The 17,205-nt window shown below is 35.5% G+C and overlaps 2 protein-coding genes across 3 annotated transcripts; both read left to right on the top strand.

The window, feature by feature from the left end:
• Positions 1 to 942: 942 nt before the first annotated feature.
• LOC130739493 (receptor-like protein EIX2) lies at positions 943 to 4,183 on the top strand. The gene is made up of 2 exons (XM_057591797.1): positions 943 to 3,791; positions 3,929 to 4,183. Exon 1 carries the CDS (start codon positions 1,128 to 1,130, stop codon positions 3,786 to 3,788), a length of 2,661 nt encoding a protein of 886 aa, XP_057447780.1. The 5' UTR covers positions 943 to 1,127; the 3' UTR covers positions 3,789 to 3,791; positions 3,929 to 4,183.
• A 3,054-nt stretch (positions 4,184 to 7,237) lies between these two features.
• On the top strand, positions 7,238 to 10,879 carry LOC130739494 (receptor-like protein EIX1). Of its 2 annotated transcripts, none has more exons than XM_057591798.1 (3): positions 7,238 to 7,384; positions 7,526 to 10,508; positions 10,642 to 10,879. In XM_057591798.1, exons 1-2 carry the CDS (start codon positions 7,371 to 7,373, stop codon positions 10,491 to 10,493), a joined length of 2,982 nt encoding a protein of 993 aa, XP_057447781.1. In that variant the 5' UTR covers positions 7,238 to 7,370; the 3' UTR covers positions 10,494 to 10,508; positions 10,642 to 10,879. The 2 variants fall into 2 exon arrangements, with proteins under 2 accessions (XP_057447781.1, XP_057447782.1); XM_057591799.1 differs by lacking the exon at positions 7,238 to 7,384 and having other exon boundaries at positions 7,402 to 10,074; positions 10,162 to 10,508.
• The last annotated feature ends 6,326 nt before the right edge of the window (positions 10,880 to 17,205 follow it).

Genomic DNA, 17,205 nt, shown 5'->3' on the forward strand with positions numbered 1-17,205 from the left:
ATAAAAAATATTACTTAGTTCTATTTTAATTTTCTTTCCTTCAATCTATGATTGATAATTAATATTCTAACATTTTTTAATTAATATTGAATAAATCATTTTTTATAAGTAACTGCAATTTATAATTAATAGTTAATACAATTAATACAAACATGGGTTTTTTATTATCTAATGTATATTATATTTTTACTATTTAATATATAATATTTTCATATGATTTAATGTAGTATTTTTATAGTTGATGAATTTTTTTCTGAAATAAAGAAATAATAAATGAGTAATGTAAAAAAAAAATTCAAAATTTAGTTTATAATTTTATTATTTAGTATTGGTAGCTAAATTCTCTAGTTAATTTCTTTCAGTTTTCAATATTTATATTTAATGTATTTAATAAAAATATTATTACATAACTTAATCAAAGGTTACATCATATTGGCATGTGTAAAGACAAAAATCATAAAAATTGAAATGTTTCAAAAGTTACATTATATTGAAAGTTGAATAGAAATTTAATTTGTTTAACTTCATTGTTTAATGCATTTAATATTTATAGCTCAAGTGAGCTTTACATATATATATAGATATAGATATAGATGATGTGGTTATAGCATTTGATGTTTTTTACCAAGAGATTGCTATTTCTTTTTAGGCACCGCATGTCAAACTAATTAAATGACCAATTCTTTGGTATAGAATTTATTCAGTTTTATCATGTTATATTGTATTTTACTTCTACATTTTACCACTATGTAACAAGATATTTGACACAGTACAACTTAGGAAATAGGCAAAATATAATTCTTTGTCTTTTTATTTAAGTTTGTCAGAAAAAAAGAATATCATTTAGGTTTGGATCTTCACACAAAGTCTAGCCCCGGGCACAAGTTAAGTTGATTGACTTGAGCGTAAACCATTCAACACCAAAATCCTGAATTAATTTTGACTGTGAGCAGCAGCCACACAAGTTTGCATTTTACATGGACTGAGAGCAGCAGCCATACCTGTCTCTCTGCCTATAAAGCTAGCTAGCTAGATTACACTTCATTCACACATTAATTCCTCACTTTGAAATTATATCCAAAACATTTTCCAAAGGTGGTTGAGCTCATCATCATCTCATTCTCACCATGTTTGGGTGCAGGTTCAGTCTGTTTTGTGTGGTGGCCATTCTATTCATCTGTTTCTTTGTTCAAAGTTCGCATACAAATAAGTGCAAGGAGACAGAGAGGCAATCTCTTCTGAGGTTCAAAGGTGGTGCCACTAATGTAAGGAAACTTCTTTCCTCATGGAAAGGTGAAGATTGTTGCAAGTGGAAAGGAATTTCATGTGACAATTTAACTGGCCATGTAACCAGTTTGGATCTCGATTTTCAATTCATGGGCGGTAAGTTAGATTCTTCAATATGTGAACTGAAACATCTAACTTCCTTAGATCTCGGTTTTAATAGCTTAGCAGGAAAGATCCCAAAGTGCATTGGTAACCTTTCCAATTTGCAAACTCTAGTCCTTGGAGAAAATTATTTGGTTGCTGATGATCTTGATTGGGTTTCTCACCTTTCTAGTTTGAGTTTCCTTGGTATGTCATCTGTGAATCTTAGTCAAGCTGTTGATTGGCTATCATCAATAAGCAAAGTCCCTTCTCTATCAATACTTTCATTATCTGACTGCCAGCTCCCTCCAATCAATCCTGAATCTACCCTCCATTTGAATTCTTCCACCTCTCTCGAGGTGCTCTACCTTTCAGAAAATTATTTAAACTCTTTAACTCTGGCATCAGTGCTTAATGTTAGCAGATTCCTCACAGCTCTTTATCTCCCTTATAATGAAATTGAGGGTAGCTTACCAGAATCCTTTCTGAGTTTGTGTCAACTTAAATATTTAGATTTGCGGTCCAACAAATTATCTGGCCAACTCAGTAACAACTTGAATCAATTACGTTGTTCACAAAATGGTCACTTGCCTTATCTTTATCATTTGGATCTCAGTATTAACAAATTGAGCGGTTCATTGTCATCATTTGATGTTACTGAACTTGCCTCATTAGAATATTTGGATCTCTCGAGAAATCAACTGAGCGGTTCACTACCACATGGTATTGGCCAACTCTCGAATCTCACGAGCTTAAGTATCTATTCAAATAAGTTGAGCGGTGTCATCAGTGAAACACATCTATCAAATCTATATGGATTGACAGAGCTGCTGGTGTTTCAAAATTCACTTTCATTCAACTTGAGTTCAAAATGGATTCCGCCTTTCCAACTAGAGAGATTCTTTGCATCATCATGCAATTTGGGTCCTACATTCCCAACATGGCTCAAACATCAAAAAAGACTTTATGAGTTGGACATCTCTAATAGTGGTATTTCAGATTCAATTCCTGAATGGTTCTGGGACATGTTTCAAAGTCCATATGCTGTGGATGTTTCGCATAACCAACTTAGTGGACCTTTGCCACAAAATTTGACAAGAATATTGTCAAGGCTGGATACATTTGATTTTAGTTTCAACAACTTCTCCGGTCCACTGCCTTATTTTCCACAAATAAGTGGTATATTTCTCTCAAATAATAGGTTCAATGGGTCTCTATCTTCTTTTTGTGCATCTCCACCACAAGAATTACATTATCTTGATCTGTCTAGTAACTTACTAGAAGGCTCACTTTTGGATTGTTGGGGGAAGTTCAAAAATTTAGTATATCTCAATTTGGCTGAAAATAAATTAACCGGAAGAATACCCAAGTATTTTGGCACTCTAGAACAAATGGTGTCAATGCATTTAAATAACAATAACTTCTACGGTGAAATTCCATCCTTGACCCTTTGTACAAGCTTGATTCTCTTGGATTTAGGGCATAACAATCTCCAAGGAACATTACCAGCATGGGTAGGCCATCACCTGCCTCAGTTGATTGTTTTGAGTCTTCGGGAAAATAAGTTCCAAGGAAAAATACCTGAAAGTCTGTGTGATCTATCATTTCTTCAAGTTTTAGATCTTTCTTGGAATAATATTTCAGGGGAAATACCACAATGCCTCAATCACATAATTGCTTTGTCAAATATTACATTTCCAAGAAAGTCCATTTCCTATGGCCGATATTATGATCATCTTAATATTAAAGTTCATATTGGCTCATTTGATGATAAAGCAATCTTGTCATGGAAAGGGGCAAAAAGAGAGTATGGAAAAAATGTTGGGCTCGTGACTACCATTGATTTTTCTTGCAACCACTTGACAGGTGAGATACCACAAAGTATAACAAAACTTGTGGCATTAGCTAGCTTAAATCTTTCAAGTAATGATCTCACGGGATCCATTCCCAACAACATTGGTCAAATGGAAAGATTGGAGTCACTTGACTTATCAAGAAACCATCTCGGTGGTAGAATGCCTACAAGTTTTTCGAATTTGAGCTTTCTAAGCTACATGAACTTATCCTTCAACAACTTATATGGGGAAATTCCAATAGGCACTCAACTGCAATCTTTTAATGCCTCTTCATATATTGGGAACAAGGGGCTTTGTGGCCCACCACTCTCAAACAGTTGCTCAGGGGATGTTATATCACCGAGTGTAAGCTCTGATGAAGATAAGATCATAACTTTTGGGTTTTACATCGCCCTGGTGCTTGGGTTTTTCGTTGGATTTTGGGGAGTTTGTGGAACTTTAGTCATAAAAGCTTCTTGGAGACATGCCTATTTCCAATTCTTCAATGACATGAATGACTGGATGCACGTGACAATAATGGTTTTTTCAAGAAGAATGAAAAGAAGATTTCGAGTCCAAGCCTAACAGGTAAATAAAGTTTTAATGCCTCCTAGTTATTTTATAATATAGGAATGATTCATTGCTTATTATGCACAAAAGAGTATTATTATTGCACGCATTTAAATCCAGTTGAGATGATGTGTTTTATTCCCAATATTTGGCAGGTCACGCTTCATGTGTTCCTTGATATGATAGAGACATCGTTCTTGTGCGGGTGGTCTTCTGCTTTGCCTTCTTTTCTCTAAAACTTTCTGAAAGTTTCCACTTAATATATTATAGTGCTATCTTGGTGTAATTTTCAAGTTTCTTCTAAACTACATTCTATCATACTGTGTTGTTTAGCTTCTTATAGTCAATTATATATGTATCATAAAAAAAATAAGAATGTGCAAGACTATATTATTTTCTTTTATTTTGAATTTCTGATTTCTAATTTCTAATTTAGTATGCTAAATCACATTCTTTTATTAGATTACATTGCACTATTAATTGATGAGAATTTATATAACTTTTCAACTACCAAATACTTTTCAACCAGCAGTGAAGCAGGTTTATTTCAAGAGCTAGGGATAGCCAGAAATAGAATCCAATCCCTCCTGAGAAGCTCAGAGGTATGGTCAGGACGTCACTCTCCTCTGCTTGATATGGAGGGGGTGAATTGCTGAGTAATTCCACAGTCAGCCAGCCTATGGTATCTGACTCACGCCTCACCTAGCCGATTGTGAACACCATGTAGAATTGTAGCATGATCATGTGTATCCATTTGAGAGCTGAATCTGTCCTAGAAATATTAAAAATAGACCATGTAATTAGAGGGGAGGTGTACTTAGTTGTGACTTGTGAGAGCTGAGTTCCAGAGGGCAGAGAGAAAAGACTGCTCTGAGTGTGGGTGAGGCCAGATATAGAGTTGAGTGATTATATTATGTGTAGATGTAATGAATATATGAGTTTCTCCTCCGTGGATGTAGGCATTCAGGCCGAACCACATTAAATCTTGGTCTCGTGTTGTTCCTAATCTCATGACGTCCTAAAAGATGCTGGTGTTTGACTTGAGCACAATTTGTTTTCATCACTCACCTTCATCAAGTCTTAACTCTGAAACATATCTAATGAACTCTGGAAGAGTTTGTTTATAGAGACATTGAGGGAATTGATTTCCAATCTTCTTCACAGCAAGGAGTACACTAAGGTGACACAAAAGCAACTTCCCATAAATTTCACCAGTTTATCCTTATTCTATTTTTTTTTGAAACTCTTATTCTATTTAAACTAAAAGTATGTATAGTTCAAAATTAAAAATGAAAATAGGATGTGTTAGATTTGGAGATACTACTTAATAGACGCAATTGGAATCAAGACAGAACACAATGAATCCTCCACAAAGAAATAAGCTAGAGCAATGGAGAATTTGAGAACCAAACCCTTCTCATGGACAATGCAGCATTTTAACTTAGACTTCCTGCCCTTAAAATTATCATATTAAAAAATTTATTCCAAAACCAGATCTAAATAATGCAGTATTAAAATTATGCTGAAACAATTAAACCAGTAAAAAAATCAAATTAGCATACTTGATTCTTCTTGTTAACTGAGAATCCAAGATTTAGAGTTACTTCATGGGATGGTGGTAATAGGAGCAATTTCTGCTGCATCATATAACCTTTGAAAATAAAGGATATGAAATTGACTATGTACTCTTCTGCATCTGATAAGAATAGATACCACTTTTTAGAGATAAAGGCAACTCCTGTGCATCTTTCTTAATGTCGATAACCTATTCTCTGGCTATACATGAACTAAAGAAAACAGATGCATTACGACAGATTAGGAGCAGATGCTAACATATAACCTCTTTTCAACTTATTTCAATAAGTTTATCAAAAATTAGCTTATGAATAAACGCTTATGAGATATGCGTTTATTGGCATGAGCGTTTAATTAAGTTGTTTTCCTATATGCACCATGTTGAGAGATTTTTCTACACTAATACTACTTTTAAAATCCTCAAGACTCAATTGCAGTATAGCATAGGGTTTTGTCGTATCCGCAGGGAATTGGCAACACTACGCCATTCAATAGTTTTAGTAGCTTAAGCAATGAGGTTTCACAATATTTTGAAAGGAGTTTTGTAACAAACAGAAATAAAAACAAAGAAAACAAATATAGAAAACAACAGGGTAGAGAAACTCCTGGGATTAGATTCCATTGATTAACCTTTATATATCCTACTGATTCAAATATGTATCATGTATATGCATATGATTCATCCCACCATTTCTTATCTTACTACCCAATCCCCCGGCGTAGAAGATTATCAACTCAGCTATATTAACCCTCAATCCCTTGATCGATTAACAATAGTGAGTAGCATTAAGCATGAATGTTTAAATAGACTAATGATCTAACCGTATCCCTAGACCTTAGAGTCATTAGATGATTTCTCCTAGTTCAGATTTAGATAGTCAGTTCCCACCATCCTATTAAATCTAAATTCATGTTCTAGGTGATCAATCCAAAACAAGCATGAAACACAAGAGAAAATCACTAAATCATAAGCAAAGGAACATGATAGTATATAAACTGAATCAAACAAAATACATAGAGTTATCAACTAAATCTAACCCCAACAAGAGAGATTAGTTATCCATTTCCATGGATAACTTTACAAACATGGAAAAGAAACGAGAAGAATCGAAGACTCCGCGGTGTCTCGCCGTCGAATCCGGCACCCAAGCCTCCTCTCCAAGTGTTCCTAGCTTTCTCCCCTGTTTCTAAGGTCTGGAAGTGAAGGGAAATGAAGAAAATATGGAAAAATTCGAGCTCCTCTGGTTCTGCCCTGTTTCAGTCTATATATAGACTTTCTGCCGCCTTAATTTCGCTCGAGCGAGATTCAGGTTCGCTTGAGCGAGTAGCTTTCTTCATGTCTGGGTTTCCTGCACCGCCACAGCTTGCTTGAGCAAAATTTCATCTCGCTCGAGCGAGATTCTTCTTGGAACTTTGGCTTGAGCGAATTTTATTTGGCTAAAATGGATCACTTCTCCCTCTTGTTGCTTTTCTTCAATGAAATCTTGATGGATTCTCTTTAACATCCATTCCTACATCAAAAAATGGGATTAGACTCTAAATTCAACATTAGATCTATACTAAGTCTAATTATTTACTAAACTACACAGTTGAGAGTTAATTGATATGAAATTCTACACTTTTATCAAAGATAAGTGCCCAAAGTAATATGGAAAACTACGTAAAATTAGCACTTATCACACCATCAATCACTTATGTGATATTTCTTACCTTCTTTTTCTTTTTCCCCTCTTGTTATCATGTATTGGTAATTCTAACACCTTATCTTGGCGTATTTGCACTATTGACGGGGATTTATATAACTTTTCAACTACCAAATACTTTTCAACAAGCAATGAAGCATATTTTAATTGCACTTCACATTCAGAATAGCTGGACACAGGATTTATTATTTTCTTGCAGTCAAAATTAATTCAGTATGCACACAATGTCTTTGCCATGGGCCCAAGTTCAGTTGACTTGACTTAAGGCCATTAACTCTGAAACTTGACAGTAAGCAGTAGATACAAGCTGGTATTTTACATGGAGTTTATTTGGTAAATGATTTAGCTTCTTCTAATTTCTGCTGTCTATAAAGCTAGCTAGATTTCACTTTACTCACACATTCCTCACTTTGAAATTTCTAAAAATATTTTCCAGGGGAGTTGAGTGGGTAATTTAATCATGTTTGAGTGCAGGTTCAATAATCTGTTTTGTGTATGGGCCATTCTATGCATTTGTTTCTCTGTTGGAAGTTCCCATACAAAGAAGTGCAAGGAGGCAGAGAGGCAATCTCTTCTCAAGTTGAAAGGTGGTTTCGTTAATGGAAGGAAACTTCTTTCCTCATGGAAAGGTGAAGATTGTTGCAAGTGGAAAGGAATTTCATGTGACAATTTAACTGGCCATGTAACCAGTTTGGATCTTGAAGCATTATATTATGATATTGACCATCCGCTGCAAGGTAAGTTAGATTCTTCAATATGTGAACTGCAACATCTGACTTCCTTAAATCTCAGTCAGAATAGATTAGAAGGAAAGATCCCTAAGTGCCTTGGCTCACTTGGCCAGCTGATAGAGCTGAATCTTGCATTTAACTATCTTGTTGGTGTTGTTCCTCCCACTCTGGGGAACCTTTCCAATTTGCAAACTCTTTGGATTCAAGGAAACTATTTGGTTGCAAATGATCTTGAGTGGGTTTCTCACCTTTCTAATTTGAGATACCTTGATCTGTCATCTTTGAATCTTAGTCAAGTTGTTGACTGGCTACCATCAATAAGCAAAATAGTTCCTTCTCTGTCGCAGCTTTCGTTATCTGACTGTGGACTAACCCAAGTAAATCCTGAATCTACCCCCCTCTTGAACTCTTCCACTTCTCTCAAGAAGATTGATCTTAGAGATAATTATTTAAACTCTTTCACCCTGTCATTGATGCTTAATGTTGGAAAATTCCTCACACATCTTGATCTCAGGTCTAATGAAATTGAAGGTAGCTTACCAAAATCCTTTCTGAGTTTATGTCACCTAAAAGTGTTACAGCTTTTTTCCAACAAATTGTCTGGCCAACTTAGTGACAGCATACAACAATTGCAATGCTCACAAAATGTTTTAGAGAAGTTGGAGCTCGATGATAACCCATTTAGTAGTGGGCCACTCCCCGATTTTTCAGGGTTTTCATCATTGACCTCATTACTTCTTCGAAACACCAATATCATTGGGCCTGTGACACAATCATTTGGCCATTTGCCTCATCTTCTAGTTTTGTATCTTTCCCATAATCGATTGAGTGGTGTGGATAACATTAATAAAACACAACTGCCAAACCTCTTAAATCTAGGTCTTAGTTTTAATGAATTGAGTGGATCATTGCCACTTTTTGAGGTTGCTAAACTTACCTCGTTAGAGTTTTTGGATCTCTCGCATAATCAGTTGAACGGGTCACTTCCATATACTATTGGTCAGCTCTCCCATCTCTGGTATTTGGATCTCTCTTCAAATAAGTTGAACGGTGTCATCAATGAAACACATCTATTGAACCTATATGGATTGAAAGATTTGAGAATGTATCAGAACTCACTTTCGTTCAACTTGAGTTCAAATTGGGTTCCACCTTTCCATCTGAAAAGGTTATATGCATCATCATGCATTTTGGGTCCTAAGTTTCCAACATGGCTCAAAAATCTAAAAGGACTTGCAGCATTGGACATCTCTAATAGTGGCCTTTCAGATTCCATTCCGGAGTGGTTTTTGGACCTGTTTCCAGGTTTAGAATACGTCAATGTTTCACATAACCAGCTTAGTGGACCTATGCCAAGATCATTACGAAACTTGAATGTATCAACACCCATGAATTTGAGTATATTTGACTTCAGTTTCAACAACTTATCCGGTCCATTGCCTCCATTTCCACAATTAGAACACTTATTTCTCTCAAATAATAAGTTTTCAGGGCCTCTTTCATCTTTTTGTGCATCCTCACCAATACCATTAGGATTAACTTATCTAGACCTGTCTAGTAACTTACTAGAAGGACCACTTTTGGATTGTTGGGGAAAATTCAAGAATTTAAAATTTCTGAATTTGGCCAAAAACAAATTATCAGGGAGAGTACCCAAGTCATTTGGCACTCTACGACAAATGGTGTCAATGCATTTAAACAACAACAACTTCTCCGGTGAAATTCCATTTATGACCTTGTCTAGCAGCTTGACTGTCTTGGATTTGGGTGATAACAATCTCCAAGGAACATTGCCAGCGTGGGTAGGACGTCACCTGCATCAGTTGATTGTTTTGAGTTTACGAGAAAATAAATTCCAAGGAAATATACCTGAAAGTCTGTGTAATCTATCATTCCTTCAAGTTTTAGATCTTTCTCTAAACAATTTTACAGGGGAAATACCACAGTGCTTCAGTCACATAACTGCTTTATCAAATACTCAATTTCCAAGAATACTCATTTCCCATGTAACTGGAGATTTACTTGGTTATATGATGGATGGTTGGTTCTATGACGAGGCAACACTGTCATGGAAAGGGAAAAATTGGGAATATGGAAAAAATCTTGGACTCATGACTATCATTGATCTTTCTTGCAACCACTTGACAGGTAAAATACCACAAAGTATAACAAAACTTGTGGCATTAGCTGGCTTAAATCTTTCAAGGAATAATCTCTCTGGATCCATTCCCAACAACATTGGTCATATGGAATGGTTGGAATCACTTGACTTATCAAGAAACCATCTCTCTGGTAGAATGCCCGCAAGCTTTTCAAATTTGAGTTTTCTTAGCGACATGAACTTGTCCTTTAACAATTTATCAGGGAAAATTACAACAGGAACTCAACTACAATCCTTTAAGCCCTCGTCATATATTGGGAACACTCTACTTTGTGGCCAACCTCTCACAAATCATTGTCAAGGGGATGTGATGTCACCAACTGGAAGTCCTGACAAACATGTTACTGATGAAGATGAAGATAAGTTCATAACCTATGGGTTTTACATCAGCCTAGTGCTTGGGTTTATTGTTGGATTTTGGGGAGTCTGTGGAACCTTAGTTATAAAAGCTTCTTGGAGACATGCCTATTTCCAATTCTTCAACAACATGAATGACTGGATGTACGTGACAATAATGGTTTTTATAGGCAGAATGAAAAGGAGATTCTAAGTCCAAGCCTAACAGGTAAAGTTTTAACGCCTCCTAGTTTTTCAATAATAAGGGAATGATTTATTGTTTATTATGCACAAAAGAGTATTATGATTGCACACATTTAAAGGAAGTTGAGATGATGTGTTTTATTCCCAATATTTGGCAGGTCACGCTTCAATGTGAGGTAGTGATACGCTGGAAGATAGTTGTGCCGTGGACGAACCACTGTCTTGAAAGCAAAAATTCCGACAGACCTCCTATGCAATTCATTGCCGGGTTTGCTCCCTAAGGTTAACACAGCTGCATGTAAGACATTGTGCACTCAGAATTTACACATGTTGCAATTTCTACAACAGTGCTCAGAATTTACAAAAAAGATGAGAATATTAGTTTCTTTTCTCTCATCCACATTCTATGCCTTTTGCACCCATATGTTCTACTGCCATTTTATACTTATAGAAAATGTTGGAATCTGTTTTTACTCCTCCAACGTCTAGTCTTCACCATCACAGGATAATTCATTGTGTTTTCAGGCATTAAAACAACACAATAATGCACATTAACCACAAAAGAAAGAAACTAATTTCTCTCTAACAGATTTATTTAACTCGCTTAATTTTGTTCAATAAATTTGAAACTGATATTTTAAATTGCATGTCATTATATCCTTCAATCCCCCACTAATGGCAAGCAAGTTAAAAGAAAATTTCTGAGCAAAGAGAGTTAATATTTGTGCTTAAGTGTTAATGTCCATAGGATTGAATTAACACGTAGTGAAGTGAGACAACAACTTTTATCAAAAAAGTGAACGGATCTTGAACTATTTGACTCGGTTGGAACTCTCACTACACGCACCATAACTTTAAAATGTGGAGACTCCGCGATAAAATATTAAAGCCATTTTCCGAACCTTGGGATACATGTGAGCGTTTTAGAAATATTGTCCAAGTCTTTCATAGATAGCGGCTTTTACCATCTCACTCACATATTTATTCACATAAATTTTAAATGCATCTTATAAGCATTTAAGTGCGTCTCACAAAGCAGTTTCACACATGTCAGTTGTGAATAAACTTTTTTTTTAATAACGTTATTTGAAAGTCAAGTGCGTCTCAAAAGCACTTTATCATAGATACATCCAGTGCGTCTCAATAGCACCACCACAAATGGTTATGTATCTCTTTCAAAAATTAGCATTACCTCGCGTCATAGGGATGAGAATGTAATGCATAAGAGTAATCATATGGCTTAGTTTGACCAACAAATTGGGTATCCAACATACTTTCTTCTTTCTCAAGGCTTAAGCCTCACCCCCCCCTCGACGTATCCAAGACAACTTTCTTGGTCAATCCTTTAGCAAAAAGATCAACAAGACTCTTTTATCTTCTTACATACTCAAGGAAAATGAAACAATTCTTGTTCAATTTTTAGCAACATGCATGACATGTATATGTCTTTTCTCTCTATTGCATATATCGTCGTTGCCAACTTCAATTGCTTCTTGTGAATCACAAACACAAGCATATGTATAAAAATAATCATTCACAATTATCAAAACCTCTAGATTCAATATCTTTCAAGATCAGTTTTCAAAAAAAAAAAATCTTTCAAGATCAAGAATTTATTGCAACATAATCATGTCCATGACTAATAAAGCAATATGCCTTAGCACCAATATTTTTTCTTTTAACATCAGGTATTCATACTTTATTCAAATACCCCCACAAATAAATGAATTTCAAGTATGAGAAAAGATATTTCTACACTTCTTATAAAATTTTCACAAGTTTTACTAGAAACTCTATTAAGAATATAGCAAGCACTTAGAAAGACTTTTCCCCACATATGATGAGGCATTAACATGATTAAACAACAAAAGCATGCGTTTATGTATTTATGAAACTTAAATACGATTTCTTCATAAAATTCAGCAAAAAAGACCAAAAAAAAATCAAATAAGACAGCAGAGAAAAACTTCCTTAGAGCCTGACATCTAAACCAATTTCTTGGCCTTATACTTTCCTAACCTTCGGCCAATGTGACAAGGTCTGCATATATCCTCTAGAATCATTTCTCATATTTGATTACTAGCAAAGCAATTATGAGTATTTCATCAATAGACATTTCTACAAGAGAAAACAACAAAGTTAGCAATATATTCATAATTTATGGGAGAAAGTGATACTTATCTTATCTTTGTGGGATTCAATTCCTCCCTCCTATTTTTTTTAGCAGCAGTGCTATCGGCACGAACAAGAGTAATATTTTTGCTTTCAAATTGTTGGAAATATTAGGAAGATAGTTGCGCTGTGGACGAACCACTGCCTTGAAAGCAAAATTTTCGGCAGACCTCCGGTGCAATCCATTGCCGGGTTTGCTCTCCAAGGTTAACACAGTTGCATGTAAGGCACTGTGCACTCAGAATAGAGATGTCAATTGGTAGGGGCTGGGTAGGGTACTATAGTACACATCCCCATACTCGCGTTTTCAAAAATTACCTGTACCCGTCTCCATACCCGCGTGGTTAGCAACTTGAATGCCCGTCCCCGTACCCTATGGATACCTATTTGCTCATATATGTGCCCATTACCCGCAATTTAGCTAACCAAAATATATTTTTCACTATTTTTGTTAATAGTAAACAAAAATACAACTATAATTTTAAATAAAAAACACTAATAAAAATACAAAAGATTATTCAAATACTTAACAAATAAAATCATTCAACTAAGCATATTTTTTAGAAGGAATAAACGAAAAAGATATAATTTTAAATTTATAATTTAGATTTATAATATAGCCCTAAAGTTGTAGGTTAATAACTTACAAACTTTAAAAATAAGTGGGAGTAAATTAGTGATGATTATGAATACCTTAAATACTCACCTATTTTTTTAAAAAAGAGTAAGTTTGAAAGCTATTGCTTAAGTTAATTTGTTATATATTACCAAATAATAATGATAATAATATGTGTGTGCGAGTATGAGGCGGGTTGGGTACTATAATACCCATACCCGCACCCATACTCGCTACTTTTTGCGGGTAATTACCCATACCCAACCTCATACCCATCTAGCGGGTTTTTACCCTACCCATAGTGGGTATTTTTTGCGGATATCCTACGGGTCCTAGACCCATTACCATCCCTAACTCAGAACCTACACATGCTGGAGTCCCTATACAACAGTGCTTAGAATTTACAAAGAAAGAGAGGAGAATATTAGTTTCTTTTCTCTCATCCCCATTCTATGCCTTTTACACCCATATGTTCTACTGCCATTTTATACTTATAGAAAATGTTGGAATCCGTTTTTACTCCTCCAACGTCTGGTCTTCACCATTACAGGATAATTCATTGTGTTTTAAGGCATTAAAACAACACTACAATGCACATTAACCACAAAATTGAGAAAGAAACTGATTTCTCTCCAACGGATTTACTTAACTCCCTTAATTTTGTTCAATAAATTTGAAACTGATATTTTAAATTGCATGTCATTATATCCTTCATTTGTGTCTTCATTGATACGACAGAGTCATAGTTATTTTCTGGGTGGTTTTCTGCTATATGTTGTTTTATCTAGAGCATTGCCTTAAACTTTCCATTACCTCTTCAAAGAATTGAACAACCAGAGGTTGAAGAAGAAGAAGCTCGAAGCTTTGATAAATTCTCAATCTGATAGTTTGTTACAATCAATCAATTACAAAACTAACATAACAAACTTGTATTTATAGTAAAGTAAGTAACTACTAGTTATTACAACAAGGTCCTCAGCTTTCTATAGAATTTATACACTGGTCCTTTTCTTCATTTAACAGCCTCCCTCAAACTGATGGGCGAAATATGTCAATAAGAGCAAGCTTGCTAATAAAACCTTGAAAAATCCGGGGCTGCAAAGCCTTGGTAAACACATCAGCAACCTGTAATGCAGTAGGTATAGGCAGTAATTTGAGCACACCAGTTTGCAATTTCTCTCTAACAATATGGCAATCAATCTCCAAATGTTTTGTGCGTCCATGAAAAACTGGATTAGCAGCAATGTGAAGTGCACTTTGATTATCACAAAATAAAACAGGGGTTTTCTCACATGGAATCTGCAAATCATGTAAAAGAAACAATAACCATTGAAGCTCACATGTAGCATAAGCAAGAGCTCGATACTCAGCTTCACTAGAAGATCGTGATATTGTAGGTTGTTTCTTTGCCTTCCATGAAATTAAGGATCTACCAAGATAAAAGCAATAGCCAGAAATGGACTTTCTTGTATCTGAACACCCTGCCCAGTCAGCATCTGAATAACCTTGTAATGAGATAGAAGTATCTCTAGGAAAGAAAAGCCCAAGACCTGGTGAATTCTTAAGATACCTAAGAACCCTAGCAGCAGCCTGAAAATGAGAATCCATGGGATTGCTCATGAATTGACTCAACTGTTGAGTTGCAAAGGATATGTCAGGCCTAGTGGTAGTCAAGTAAAGCAACCTTCCAACCAAACGTCTATAACTAGCAGGATCAGTGCAAGGTTCTCCCTCATTCAAAGTAAGCTTCACAGAGGGATCAAGAGGAGTGGAAACTGGTTTGCTTCCCAATGTTCCTGAATCTCTCAGCAAATCAAGACAATACTTCCTTTGACAAAGATTAATGTCAGTTGTTGAGTGTGCAACTTCTAAGCCAAGAAAATACTTCAAAACTCCCAAATCCTTAATTCCAAAAGCCTGCTGTAGAGAATCTTTAACTTGCTGAAATTCAGGTAATGAATTCCCAAACAAAATTACATCATCTACATACACTAATAGTCCTGTGAATGCACCATCTTGAGTCTTAGTGAATAGAGAATGATCAGATGCAGTTTGGTTATAACCAAGGGCAATAAGATGAACAGATAATCTCTCATACCATTTTCTACTAGCCTGTTTAAGGCCATAAAGTGATTTCAACAGCTTGCAGACTTGATTTGGTTTAGTTGTAGGAACACCTGAGGGAATACTCATATAAACATCCTCATCTAACATCCCATGTAAGAAGGCATTATCAACATCAAGTTGATGTAAATACCAATTTTTAGCAGCTGCCAGAGCTAGAACAACCCTCACTGTTGTGAGTTTAGCTACAGGTGAAAATGTGTTAAAATAGTCAAGACCTTCAATCTGATTATAGCCTTTGGCTACTAATCTGGCTTTATATCTTGCCAATGAACCATCTGCATGTCTTTTGATTCTATAGACCCATTTACTTCCTATAGGTTTCACATCTGCAGGCTGATCCACAATCTTCCAAGTTCCATTTCTTTCTAATGTTGTAATCTCAGCTTTCATAGCTTCTTGCCAGTGAGCATGCTTGGTTGCTTCAGCATATGAATTTGGTTCTTGGTCAGTAGAGAGATTCATAACATAAGCTTTATGATGAGAGGAAAGCTTGTCAGGATTACAGTACTTAACAATGCTATGTGCTACACTACTGTGATCATTTGTTGGAAGAGAACCACAATAGAAATTATCAAGAGTTGCAGGTCTTCTAATTTCTCTTGTAGATCTTCTAACTTCTGGAGCAAGGACTGGAGATTCTGTAGAGCTTTGCATTTCTTCATGAGTAGACATAATTTCAGTAGAAGACAACTCCTCCTCTGAATTAAGTGCCTACTCAGCTTATGAATTAGGAACTTGAGCAGTGGCAGAATCTTCATTTGTATGATTTGAATCATCCATCAAAGAACCATAACTATCATGAGGATCAAAACAAGTCCAGTCAGGAGTTTGTGATCTTTTATATGGTAAAATGTGTTCATGAAATATAACATCCAGGACAGTAAGAAAATATTTGTGATTATGCACTGAAGCCTGAGGAAGAGGCCCCCAAATATCCATGTGTACCAATTCAAAAGGCTGAGAAGCATTGTGTAAACTAGTAGGAAACATCTTTCTCTTTTGTTTGGCTAAATGACATATATCACAAACAAGGGACTTATTCATATCTATGAATTTATAAGTTGCCTTTAAAGCTAGTATCCTATCATGGGAGAGATGGCCTAACCTAAAATGCCATAAAGCACTAGGTGGTATAATGTGATGAAAAGGTGAAATGCTGAATTGAAAAACAAGTACTAGAAACTCCACTAACTATTAGATGGTAAAGATCATCATCTTGAAGGCTACCCAAACCAATCCTCCTCTTGGTTTGTACATCCTGTACAAAACAATGAAAAGCACCAAAAATAACATCGAAGTTATTTCTCTTAGCCAACTTGTGCACTGAAATCAGGTTGTAATCAAATTCAGGCACATATAGAACATGTGTGAGCAAAATGCAACTAGTTATCCTAACAGTACCAACATAAGATGTATGAATTACAGTACCATTAAGTAACTTCACACCAATAGGGTTAGTGACTTTTCTAAGTGTTTCAAAAATTAACTTATTGAAACAAATGTGGTCACTAGCTCCTGAGTCTATAATCCAGTCTCTACTGTTATATTGTTTAGAACATGACAAGATTCTAGAGCATGACAAAACTCTGGGCAAAACTCTAGAACAAGAAAGGACTAAGGATTTACCATGTCCTGAAGTGTGTCCTGATGCTTTCACCACATGGTTCACACTAGCATTTCCCCCTTCTGACTCTTTCTTTGATGCAGTGCTTACATGTTGGATCATAGCAATAATTCTTTTGTATTGATCTGCTGTGAACAACTCTTCATTCTCCTTCTGTGAATGTGTGTCCTCCTCTTCTTCATA

This window comes from Lotus japonicus, chromosome 2 (genome assembly GCF_012489685.1).
Source record: "Lotus japonicus ecotype B-129 chromosome 2, LjGifu_v1.2".
Classification (NCBI taxonomy): domain Eukaryota; kingdom Viridiplantae; phylum Streptophyta; class Magnoliopsida; order Fabales; family Fabaceae; genus Lotus; species Lotus japonicus.